Below are 12,369 nucleotides of genomic sequence, written 5' to 3'. Positions count from 1 at the left end.
CAGGATGGGGGTCATATGGTCCCTCTTCCACGTATCTGATCTCAGCATACAGGGAGCTGCACTAATGTAGATATAAGGAAGTGGAAGGTTTTGGAAAGAGAGAAACTGCTTGATTTTGGCAATGGTACGCAGCTGGAAAAAAAGGCTTTTACTACTGCATTTACCTGCTTGTCAAACTTAAAGGCAGAATGAAATAGCACACCAAGGTTTGGCAAGGGTGCAAAGGCTGCCAAAACCATTTTTAAAATCACTTTGATAGAGTCAAAGGGTTTTGTTACAAAATTGTGATGATCTGCAAAATCTTCAAGAACAGCTTTTTTGTAATGTTCCAATATGTCAAAAGTGCAATTCATTGCAATATACAGTATGTGGGGATTGACTAGAGTGCGGGTATGTTCACAATAGGATCAATAGCATCAAATTCTCAGGCCAACAAATAACATTCATAACATTCATCTCCAGTGGAAATGAATGGGGGTATTGTATATTCAAATGCAGTATGCTGGCAGTACCATTTTTCCAGGTTCGCAATCACTGTTTAATCCTCAATTCTGTTTTGCGCATCAGTGTTAATAGTAGCTGGTATCAAGAATGCTAGGTGCATATGAGCGAGTAAGCTAGTCAGTGGAAGGAAGACTTAAGAGGGTGTGTGTATCTGGTTAAGCCAACAGATTAAACAGAGCAAAGCTTTTCTTCACTTCCCCCTCCATGCCAGGTCAGTAGGCAAGGCGGTCATTCCTAAGCCTGTCAGACGGTTTTATCAGGACACACACACACACACGCACGCACGCACGCACGCACGCACGACAAAACTACATGAATACAAACACAGAGCTCACACAAATACAAACCTCCCAAACAGGATAGACAGAGGCTAGGTGAGTGTAAGGATCAGCAAGTAGGGATATCAGTGGCTAGTTGACTAGTCTATTAAACACATTTAGACCTGAGGCCGATTCGAAAAACGCCTTCTAAATCCTGACCTAAGTTTTCAGAAAAACTTCAAATATTCATAAAATAATTGTTGATATATACTGTACATAGCAGCAACAACCCCAAAAGGGGTTCCCGGATTGAAAGGTAAAGTTACGTATAGGGGTTCCCAGTCTAAATGGGTTAAACCATGCTGCTCCTCCTAGTCAGCACGTACATAAGTAGTAACATAAACTATAGTCTTGCGTAGCCAGATGACCGACGAGGCGGCGACATGAGTTCAACCTTTTCATATTTGCTTTAGTCACTCAACCCGGTATTGGCATGGTAGTTTTCACATTAGGTTTATGTGTATTTTCAACCCCAGGTAAACAGACAACATTTAGAATTGCTTAAGTAACACACACACAAATGAATACCGGATGGACGGTACTTTACTTTACTACGGTAACTATGTTCTGGTAACATTCCAGCCGTTGAAGCAGTCAACCCAGGGCGACTGCAGACATGTAGTTTTTACATTCTTAGCCCTGGGGCACGCGCTTTCACCTCACGTTGAAACCGTTGGACCCTGGTCCCAAGCAGGGCTGAATTCAACCCAGGTTGAAAATGTAATATGTTTATCCCAGGGGGCTGAAAGTGCCTTCGGTTTCAATAACCTTTCCAACTCACATAATCCTCACCTTCTCACTTGAAGCTGAGGATTATGGGTATGAACGTTTACCAATGGCTGTAGATCATGGTTCAAAATCACTGGGAGTGGTGGCGTTTATGTGGCATTTCGAAATTGCAACTGCTTGCAAGCTAGCATTCTGCAGGGTGTGCCTCATGTTCAGTTCTATAAGCCTGCTGCCTGTTAGCATCCTAAGATTCATTTGGGAAAGCAGGGTTGTTGAGCACTGGTCTGGTGGGTACACATCGGGGCCAGTGTGAAACGTGCAGCAGCTCCCCTCTCATCTCGTCTCACTTCATTTACACTCTGCTCTGTGCTGCACTGTTCTGCTCTGCACACTGGCGCGGCATCTCTCAAATCTTTCCAGGGGTTTCTATACGAGCTGCCAGCTGGACAAAAAGGACAGGAAGCAGCTTTTCCCCTCGCAAAGAGAAGAATTGCAAGAGAGGGGGAGAGAGTGAAGAGAAGCGAGGGCAAAAAAGATTCTGGGAACAGACTCTCGTGGTGTTCCACTGCGTTCCATTTCAGGGAGTGACAGACAGCGGAACAACTCAACGGCTTCCCTGTGAATCGGGAGCTTCAACAACGTGTGATCGGGGAGGACTGGTTTTCACTATTCGACCCCAAAACTCACAGGCACATACTTGTGTAAAACACACAAATGCACACACACAGACACACTCTTGTGCACGCGCACACACACACACACTTACATTATGTCTAAACTTGGGTCCAGCTGCCAGCCATTACAAACTGTCAATCTGAAAAGACAAGCAGAGACACACTAGGGCTCATATTACAGCCACTCACACCTTTTTTTCTTATTTAAGTCTTCATTACGCTTCACCTGTTATCCTCATCCCAGCTTCACCATTTCACCGAAACGTTTTACTCATTTCATTCAATGGCAAGTTAGACACAAAAATATATTTTGGACACAAATATATTTTGTGTTGCCAAAATATATCTAAATTGAATTAGTAGTATATAGATATAGAAGACACAAATAAGTGCAGTTGAGAAAGGAAACCCATATAGGGCTTATACAAGGTTCTCACCTAAAATAAAAAAACTAGTATAGTATTCTTGTACTGAACAGACTGCTGGTTCGTTGCTCATTGTACTGCTTAGTCAGCCTGACGTTTTTACACTTCACTACTATGCTAAGTACAGTACTATTGAATCCAGTCTTCACAATCACAGTGCAGCCAACAATTCCAGCTGACTCTCATTCTTGTCTCTCTTTCTCTGCATCACACTCTTCTCTCTCCCCCCTCCCCCTACTCTCAGAATGAAATCACTGGCTCCTACAACATGCTGCATGCTCACTGCATTTGACTGACAATCATCTGAATATGGTCAATTGTCCTGCACTGTCCCAATGCACTAAACATCATTCATGAATCATCTTTCTTATACCACATGTACACTTAATATGTGACTGTTGATATAGCTATTGTACTTGCCGTATAAAATAATTGTGTTATTCATAAAGTACACAGCAGCATATAGGCTTGCTTCTTGTTGCATCTACGTATATAAAGTAATAATGAAGCCAAATAGACTTACAATAATATGCGTATTGACCCCTTCACCAAAATAACACATTTCAAATGTTCTCTGAAGTGAAGCACAAGTACATTATCAATGCAAATCTCTCTCTCATACTCGGGGACGTTAAGACCCAATTGATATCCTAGTGCAGACCAGTTGTGTAAGATCATTATTATTTACATTAGTAACCACCTTCAAAAGCATTTTTTGAAGACTGATGAATGCATTGAGGCTTTCATAATTCATTGATAAGTGTCTGAAACTATGTGTGCGTTGGAAAACGCTCGCCAAAACAAAATCCCATCTGTTGCAACAGCCCTCTCATCTTTGTCCTTAAATCTCTGCTGTGTTGAGTTATGAACAGTTCTATTCCTCACATTTGCTATGTGTGAAGTTTGGCTCAGCTGGGGTATGCGGGGCTGGGAGCCAAGAAAGAAAGAAAGAAAGAGTAAGAGGGGGCCCATATGTGAAAAGGGCTGAAACAGGATCTAGTTGACAGCGAATCCCTCAGACTGTCTCTCAGTCTAAAACCTATGCTGTTCCATCTTCCTCCCTCTGGCATATGCCACTCTTTCAGTGTCTGTTTACCAAACAGGAAACGAAAACTAGGCAGAGATAGTATAGGTTGGCTGATTGTGTGTGTGTGTGTGTGTGTGTGTGTGTGTGTGTGTGTGTGTCACGGCCAACACTGAATAGATGGCGTCTACATTATCTAGTGGCCAAATGACATGTTTTGGTTTCTGAGGCTTTTAGTGGCATGCAGTATTAATGTTTGTCTCAGAAGCCTTTCCACTATTAACACTGGTAAGAGTGTGTGTGTGTGTGTGTGTGTGTGTGTGTGTGTGTGTGTGTGTGTGTGTGTGTGTGTGTGTGTGTGTGTGTGTGTGTGTGTGTGTGTGTGTGTGTGTGTGTGTGTGTGTGTAGAGGGGTATCCATGCACATAAATATTCATATTCTAAACCACAGGACTAAATAGCTGGCACACCTGAAATATACTAGACAGAAGAACCATTTAAATGTAATTGCAATTCAGTGGAAAATATAATGGTGATTTTAGATATACAGCCAATATCTATCCATCTCTATTGTCCAACACATTAATTTGGGGAACTATTACAGAGTGCATCAATGTGCTAGTCAAGTGCAATGCTCTTGACCTTTCTTTTGAACACATGTGCGTGTCTGAGTGTGTGTAGCCAGCCAAAACAATCCTTCCTCCATTCCCGTGTCTGGTTCTTTCCCTCCATAATCCTGTTAGCCACATTTACAACCAAGTTCATTCATACTATGCTTTAACAGCTTATATCCTGTGCTTCACTGACGCACTCTGTTCACAAATTAAATCATATACATATAACAGACATGTCATTGTGTATTACAAACTACAAAGCCGTTTTCCCTGAGAAACTGGGTTAAACTATTTAAAGACTCGTGTGTCCTGCTCCTACACAGAAAGGTGGTAATCACTGATCGTGATCGTACTACTTGGCAATGGAGAGCTCTGGATGCCGTGCATGCTTTACCTTCATTCAACCCGTCTTAATTACAAATCAAAAACAAACTGCCTGACAAGTGGGGACAAGCATATGGACAGGTGTACATACTAGGGCTGCAACTATCAATTATCTTTTTAGCTTCTGAGCGATGTGTGACATTTTTTGATAATGTCACACTGACACATTATTATTATTTCTATTTAAAATGTTACAATTATTTTCTATAATCGATTAAATTATTTGGTTCAAATACCTGTTGCACCCCTAGTACATGTATACATTAGTTGACATAAATCTATGCATACACAAATAGAATATTCAATATTGCAATTCAAACATCATTTCAATATTTGGATGTTTAATCTTTAATATTTTAGTCATTGCACAGCCACGTCACATGTGTACGCGGAGCTGTCGAGGAGTGTATCCGCTTTCAATATGCTCCCATGTCCCACATTGGGGACAGCAATTTTGTCCCCAATTTGATGTTTGATGATGTTTCCGATTCACTGATTCGATGTCCAAAATGTGGCATGTCAAAAACACATACACAGACACTGATTCACCAGACAGAACTAGATGTTTTGCAACTCACCAACAACCATGAGTGTGAACTCAAATCCTCTCTTGACAGACTTCCTGTAGACTTGGTTGGGGAGGTTAGCAAAGCCCACGTAGCCCTCCAGATTTCTCTGCTAAGAAAAGACACACAGAGAGAAACGGAGAGAAACACTCAGTTAATGGAAAGGAGACATCACCTCAGCACCGTCGGAGCTGTAAACACACAGATACACACAAACCAAATGCTCTGTTATTGTTACCCTGGAATCTTGTATCATGTCGTGAACACGGTGTGTGGTGGGATAGATATACAAATATCTTAAACAGCCCTGTGAAAAGTTGAGCTGTTATTAACACTCGAACACTCATAGCAATACACATATAGCAGCAGTCGGGCAAAGTGCGTGTGCACACACACACACACACAGGTCTCTACATCAGATCCATTATCTCCACTCGTAAGAGAAAAGCATACCGGTACACATGCATGCATATCATAAAGCCACACACACAAACACATGATGACAGCTCTCTGACATGCAAAGGAACACAACATTTTGCATGCTTGTGCACACAAACTCTCACACACAAACCCCCACAGGCAAAAACCTTGCTTTTTGTGAACCTGCAATTAGCATTGCTCTGTCCTGCAGTGACAGATCCCCTTTGATGTGAAGAGCAGCTGGGATAAATACAAGAGTAAGATGTGCTCTTTTAGGGGAAGAGAGGTGAGAAGAGAGGAATCCTTCAATAGACCACGTCTCCACTCCAGGCTGTCCAAACACACCATTTCCAAAAGTCAAATCAAAGGAGGAAGCGGTGGAATCGACAACTTAGGAATCCTGGGTAAAGTCCAAAAGTAGGCCAACCAAAGCATAACATAAAGAAAGCCAAGAAACGAGGATAGCAGTAAAGGTTTCACTTAGCTAAAATCTTCCCAGCATCCTCCATCTCACAACTGCTACAGTATATAAAAGTAACCTATAGGGCTGCAATTATCCATCGTATTTTTTGTGATCATTCTTTCGATTACTTTTTTGAATAATTGAGGTGTGTTTATTTTATTTTCAACGTGAAAAAAAATAGCTAAAATAGCCTATCTACAAGCTCACAGCACGTCACATCAAGACACGTGAGCTTATTAGATCTGGCTATTTTCTGTACTTTTTAAATCGATTATTTTACTAAAATGAAATTAATCGATTAGCTGATTCACTCCTGGTAACCACTGTGAACAGAATGTAGGATAAACAAATACAAAATGAGAGCAAAAGCGCCTGCGTACGAGTTGCATCATGAGTCATGACCATCACCTCCCTCAAATGAGACAGACATGTCATCTTGGGGCGCAACAGTCAATCGAACTACTCAATCTTAGTGAAAAAAATAGATTTTGAGGGGAAAGTTTGACATTTCAGATCGAGCTCACAGCACGTAGCATTGTGAACTTGTAGATTAGACATTTTCTGTATTTATGTTAGACATTTGATTTTATGACAAAGTGGTTAATCAGACTAATCGATTTAGTTGATTATAATATGTCAATTTGGCTACCGGTATATATTTTTTTTTACAAATGATCACCAACCAAAAAACTACCGACAGAATAATCGTTAAGAAAATAATCCGATAGTTGCAGCCCTACCTGTCATCACAGAGGAAAAGTCAGTTTCACACCGTATCACAGGCAGGGCTATCCCCCACCCCCAGCTACTCTCTCCTCTCGCTCTCTATCTCCAAGGTATCTCTGCATCCCTCTCTCTTCCCCATGTCTGCTGACATCCCCCTAGTCATTCAACTGCATGTTGTTCTGACCTGTACTCTACACGAGGCAAATACTTTGATCTCTGGTCAGCCTAGCCTGGCCTGGCTCTCCACCTCTGTCAATGGTGGTCCAATGGAAAACTGCAGACAGTCTTTTACACCGAGGTAGTGAGAAGAGGGGAGCTACTAGGGTCCCTCACAGAGCATTAAGCTGGACTTTAAACACTCTGGTCTGACTCAGGGCAATTTTCCGTCTTTTGTCTTTGTTTGTCAGGTTCAAAAACATTCTTGAAAAATCCTGATGACCAATTTACACCTATGCCTGAATATTGTCATGATGAATTTGTAGAAAATTAAGAACTTCTAGTCTCACATAGCAAGATGATCGGATCTCTCTGCCTACCAATACATCTGGTGACATCTAAATTAATTCAATGAGATTTAAAAGATAACTGGATTGCGTAACCAATTCAAAGTCTTTACTGTGGTCCTTCATATTGGGACGGTGATATAATTGGTTTAGCAGTAGAGGTTTGTTAGTGGCCAGTCTTGCTACGTTCTTGTCACTACATTTTAGATGTCACCAGACAGTCCAGTATTGGTAGGCTGAGATCTTTAATCGTCTGGCTATGTGAGACTAGCCTTATACTTGTACCAGTCAGCCGTGTGGCTGCACATGTGGTTTAAAAATGCACCAAAACAGGATCTGAGTCTTAGTCGACATTTACCGCTGATGTCATCAGGAGACAATAGCAGACATCCTCACTCAGTCAAAAATGATTAAAAAGAGTGGGTGAAATATTTTTATAACGTTTTGACAGTTTCAAAATAGTCATAAGAAATAGAGAAATAAAGAATCAAGGGGTTTTATTTTTCACGTACTCGTACAGTTACAAGCAGCGAAATGTTGGTGGAATAGGTTCCACACAGAGACTGTACAATAATAAGATATACATAAAAAAATTAATAAATAAACAAAAAAAGTAAGAAACAAACAAAGTAAAGAAAATTCTGAGCTAATTTCGGGCATTTATAGTGTCTCTGTTAGAGAGAAAGTCAATGCAGACAAGAAGACCAACAAACCACAATTTCCTTCTTGATTCTACAAGAGGGAGGGCCAAGACTTATTTTGCTCTGAGGAAGGCTGACTTCTTTTTGCACTGCGGAAGACTGGTGCAGAAACACTTTAGCCAATAAAGAATAAATAACTGAGCCTTAGCCTTGCATTCTCTTTTTTGGAGTGCCGCCACTTCCACCTTAGTTTGGTAACACCAAGATTGTTTATGTAGCTTTAAAATTGTGGAGTTATTAATTACGGTTTGATTTTGGACATGTTAATTTAGCTGAAAAGTCTCAAAAATAGCCCAGGCCTTAACAGATAATGTTGCGGCCGTCAGCTTAATTTACGCATATATTAAGGATAGGGATGTGCCAAACTGGCCATATCACTAAATGTTTACATGGTGATAAAAGAAAAACAATGTTTAAACAGGACGGCGACATCTGTGGCTATTAATAGGGTCACGCTTTCTTGCCGAGCTTTGCCACACTTTATTCCAACGTGAAAGTACATATTGATATTTGCTGTGAAGTACTGTAGTAATGTAATGTAGTCACTAGTCAGGTGTGCGCTGGTACCATCACCGCTGCTATATCACTGTCAAGTTTAAATTCTAAATGACTTTGCATCACTCCAGTCAGTGCTATTGGGAGTAAACCAACTCACTAATCACAATTGCATACACCCATGTTATCACATGACAGATTATCTTTTATTATCTTTTTTCCTTTTAAACAGGTATACATTTCTCTAAATGTTTAGCATTTTTGTTAACATTTAGCTTTAAATGTTTAGAATTCACATCGCTAAAAGATACATTTTAGATGCGGGCCAGAAGCAGATTAGGTACAGTGCATCTAATGTTATATTTTCAGTGAATACAGCAGAGTAGCGGTCTTACCATCGGATTAGTGCATAATGTGTGGATCCTATTTCTGACATAAGTTGTTTCCACTAATGACGAGCCATATCCACTGATTAAATGACCATACTGCTGCGTGGTCTGGCACGTTTAGGCCTTTGAATACAACTCATTATATACTTGACATTACTGACGACCATTTTCCAAAGCATACTGTGGTTAGTTTGATTTCGCGGAAGCCATTGAATTCTGTTCATTTCATTAAGGTTGCGATATGAAAACCAACTTGCAGTGGCTTGAAACTTTGCCTGATGTAATCCAACATCGTTGGTAAAGTTATGTTATCTTCCCACGAGCCATGTTGTCATTTAATGTATTTTAGATTGTAGATTGATAACATCATCTTTCATCATCAGCCAATGAAGAAAAGATTGAGTTACAAATGTTCTAATTTCTTTCTAATAATTCTAATATAAATGACTTATCAACTGTTTAGCCAGCATTGACTCAATTATTCAGGTGGCCTAAGTTTGATAGTTTTAAAAAGAAATAGAAAATACAAATGCACAATCTTGACACAAAGCAATTAAGGGGAAAATTGTCTATGTTTATAAGCGATATACGTAGGCCGAAGCTGTGAATAGTTGTGAATGACACACATTGATGCAGGTCAATATGCTCAAAAAGGTCATTAACTCCAATAGGATTGTTACACAAACATCACATTGGTGATAGATATGACATGCACAGAAAGACAGAGAAAGAAGGGGATGATCAATGAAACCAATATGGAGTCTGACCGTTGATTACAGCATCAGACATAACAGCGCTGTTCTAAAAAAGCCTGAAGCACTTTCCATCATTTCTCTATTGGAATCCAGTGACTTGTGTGTGCGGGTGTGTGTGTTACATAAAGCTCCAGCTCTGAAATCACTACTACTGACAGCAGGTCACCTAGGGCAGCAGATATGTCGAACATCACATTACTGCAAGATTATATTTAGACAAGGAGTCAATATTTTTTGCTTCATGTACCTGGAATGAAGGAGTGAAGGAAAATGTGGATTGTGTCTCAACGAGTGAATCATTCAGGGGATGAGTGTGTGTCAAAAATATGCACATGAGGGAGTGGGAGTGTCTGCGTGAGGATGTGAATTAAACTATATGTTTTTTATGTGTATATCGCATAGAAAGAGGAGACAAATGAGGTTAATGCTTGATTTGTTGTACTCGGTCAAACGACGATGTCTCACACCATAGCAGATCTACAAGCTCACAACACCTTGTACATCTGCTATTTTCAGTGCAGCACCGGTGCGCAATGAAGTCAGGGTTTAGACACAGACCTGAAAAACACGCAGAGTGAAAAACACACAGGGGGAGGGTAGGAGAAATGTAGATTGTTTAGATTGATGCGAGAGAGAGAGAGAGAAAGAAAGAGGCTAATCAGTATCAGTCCATAGCATTCATGTGGAACCCTTCCCCCCAGCCTATCCAGTGGACTCACTGACTGACATCATCTGCATTCCCATCCCTCTGCCACTCTCCTTCACTGTCACTGGCATCCTGGCACTACACCATGCTTTTAACTGTCCTTGTTTTCGAATCCACTCTCTCCCTCTCACTCACCCAAAACTGGCATATTTTACAACACGAAACCTGACGCGTGTGTGTATGTGTGTGTGTGTGTGTGTGTGTGTGTGTGTGTGTGTGTGTAAGGGGTTACTTAAGGATCACATTCACAGTGAAATAAACTGGTAGTACAGGATGACACTGCTGTATTTGGCACTTAGGAGTTGTTGCGCCCATCCCATTCAGTCAGCCTCTCTAGTCTCTTTCTATCCCTCTTGCTCTCTATCTTGGCAGATCAAGTGAATTAGCAGCAGCAATCAATGGCTGTTCAGAACGGAACCAGTCAGCTGGAGCTTGAATCTGAGCCCAGTCCGGAGAGAGATAGATAGAGAAAGTAGTGGACATGCATAATAATGTGGCCCGAGAGAGAAAGAGAAAAAAGACAGAGTTGGTGAGAGACTGATTGAGAGACTGCTGAGCGGAGACATTCCTGAACAGAATTTATCAAAAGTATACCTGAATAGTGTGTGTGACAGCCAGGTAAACAGCTGTATATGCAACACACACAAGCCCTGAACAAAGCAGGTCAACAGAGCCGGACATCCAACAGAAGGATGCTCAGAAGAGTATCAGAGAGGGACTTGAATTAAGAATACTGGAGGGTCTTGATTGAATAAGACAACCAGCAGTGCCCCCCACACACACACACACACACACACACACACACACACACACACACACACACACACACACACACACACACACACACACACACACACACACACACACACACACACACACACACACACACACACACACACACAGCTATATTTTCTTTTTACCATAGTAAATGACCACATCTGACCATATTGCTGTGTATACACACCGACCTGAGGTGCGTTCAACAAGGCAATTAGCATTGTGTTTGCCTACGTTCGCGAGCATTTGTGGAGAGAGGAAATAGATAATACAATGCTAAAACGAGTTACTAAACCTATGTAATAAGAGGTAGGAGTTGCCAATCCATGGTCAGAAATGGACGACGTACAGCTTAAATCTGTGATATTAACTGAACCAAGTCGAACCAATTTGGGTCCAAATACGCTGAAGAGAGTTTATACTGCTAAACATTTGTTTCTTGAACGTACCTCTTGGCTTGCTGCCCGGGTTAGATGAATCATTCATCATTAGGCCTAATACTGTGTACATAAACAAATACCACGATCATGATGATGAGACAAGTAAATACTTACAGCGATGCCCGGAACCGCGGTCTCTGGTCGCTCGATCATTGTACCGTCCGTGTGTCAGTCACCACCCACCCTGGTCCTGTGTTACCGTCCGTGTGTCACCACCCACCCTGGTCCTGTGGCACGAAACGATGTCCAGTCTCTCTACGGAGCCGCTGTGGAACCGTCGCCTATTCTTCTCCTCCCCAAAAAGACGTGTCGTGGAGTGTTAAGTAAAAATGGACCTAAACAAAATGGGCTTTTGGGAGGCGAGCGGGGTGGCTAATTACACGTGTTTATTGAAGCATAGTACGAGAGAAATGTGTCCACACACACCGACAGCGAGCCTAGCATTCATTCTCCCAAAAAAAGGAGTTATAGTATATCTAGAGGGTGGACTCACCGAACTGCCCCGCCCCCACCAATTCATTTCAATGAAAGTTGCTCACAAGCGCATGAAGCACCCGGAAGTACCTCCACTTCCAGGATTTTCCTCAATATTGGAGCCAATGGAGCAGGCGCACTAGCGTTTCAGACGATAGAAGCATGCGCAGTAGCGTTTTAAATGCTGAAGTCCTGCAATCTTAGATTTGACCACCCAGGCGACGGCAGCTTTACTGTTTAGCGTTTTTCTGGGGGCTTGATTCCAATTTCCAACGTCCTCC

At 41.5% G+C, this 12,369-nt stretch overlaps 1 protein-coding gene across 2 annotated transcripts in view; it reads right to left on the bottom strand.

Moving 5' to 3' along the window:
- The window catches only part of LOC308091725 (septin-7-like), a 41,714-nt gene extending 29,653 nt beyond the window's left edge, over nucleotides 1-12,061 (bottom strand). Inside the window, exons 1-2 of one of the 2 annotated variants that reach the window (XM_080437420.1) lie at nucleotides 11,729-12,061; nucleotides 5,252-5,351 (exon numbers count right to left, since the gene is read on the bottom strand). In XM_080437420.1, coding sequence (XP_080293546.1) covers nucleotides 5,252-5,351; nucleotides 11,729-11,767 — 139 coding nt within the window. In that variant the 5' untranslated portion in view covers nucleotides 11,768-12,061. The remainder of the gene's footprint in view (nucleotides 1-5,251; nucleotides 5,352-11,728) is intronic. The other variant, XM_080437421.1, reaches the window with a different exon arrangement.
- Nucleotides 12,062-12,369: the final 308 nt, after the last annotated feature.

The sequence above is a fragment of the Gymnoscopelus braueri genome (assembly GCF_963280865.1).
Source record: "Gymnoscopelus braueri genome assembly, chromosome: 9".
NCBI classification, from domain to species: Eukaryota; Metazoa; Chordata; class Actinopteri; order Myctophiformes; family Myctophidae; genus Gymnoscopelus; species Gymnoscopelus braueri.
This window is presented reverse-complemented; position numbering and strand designations above follow the sequence as displayed.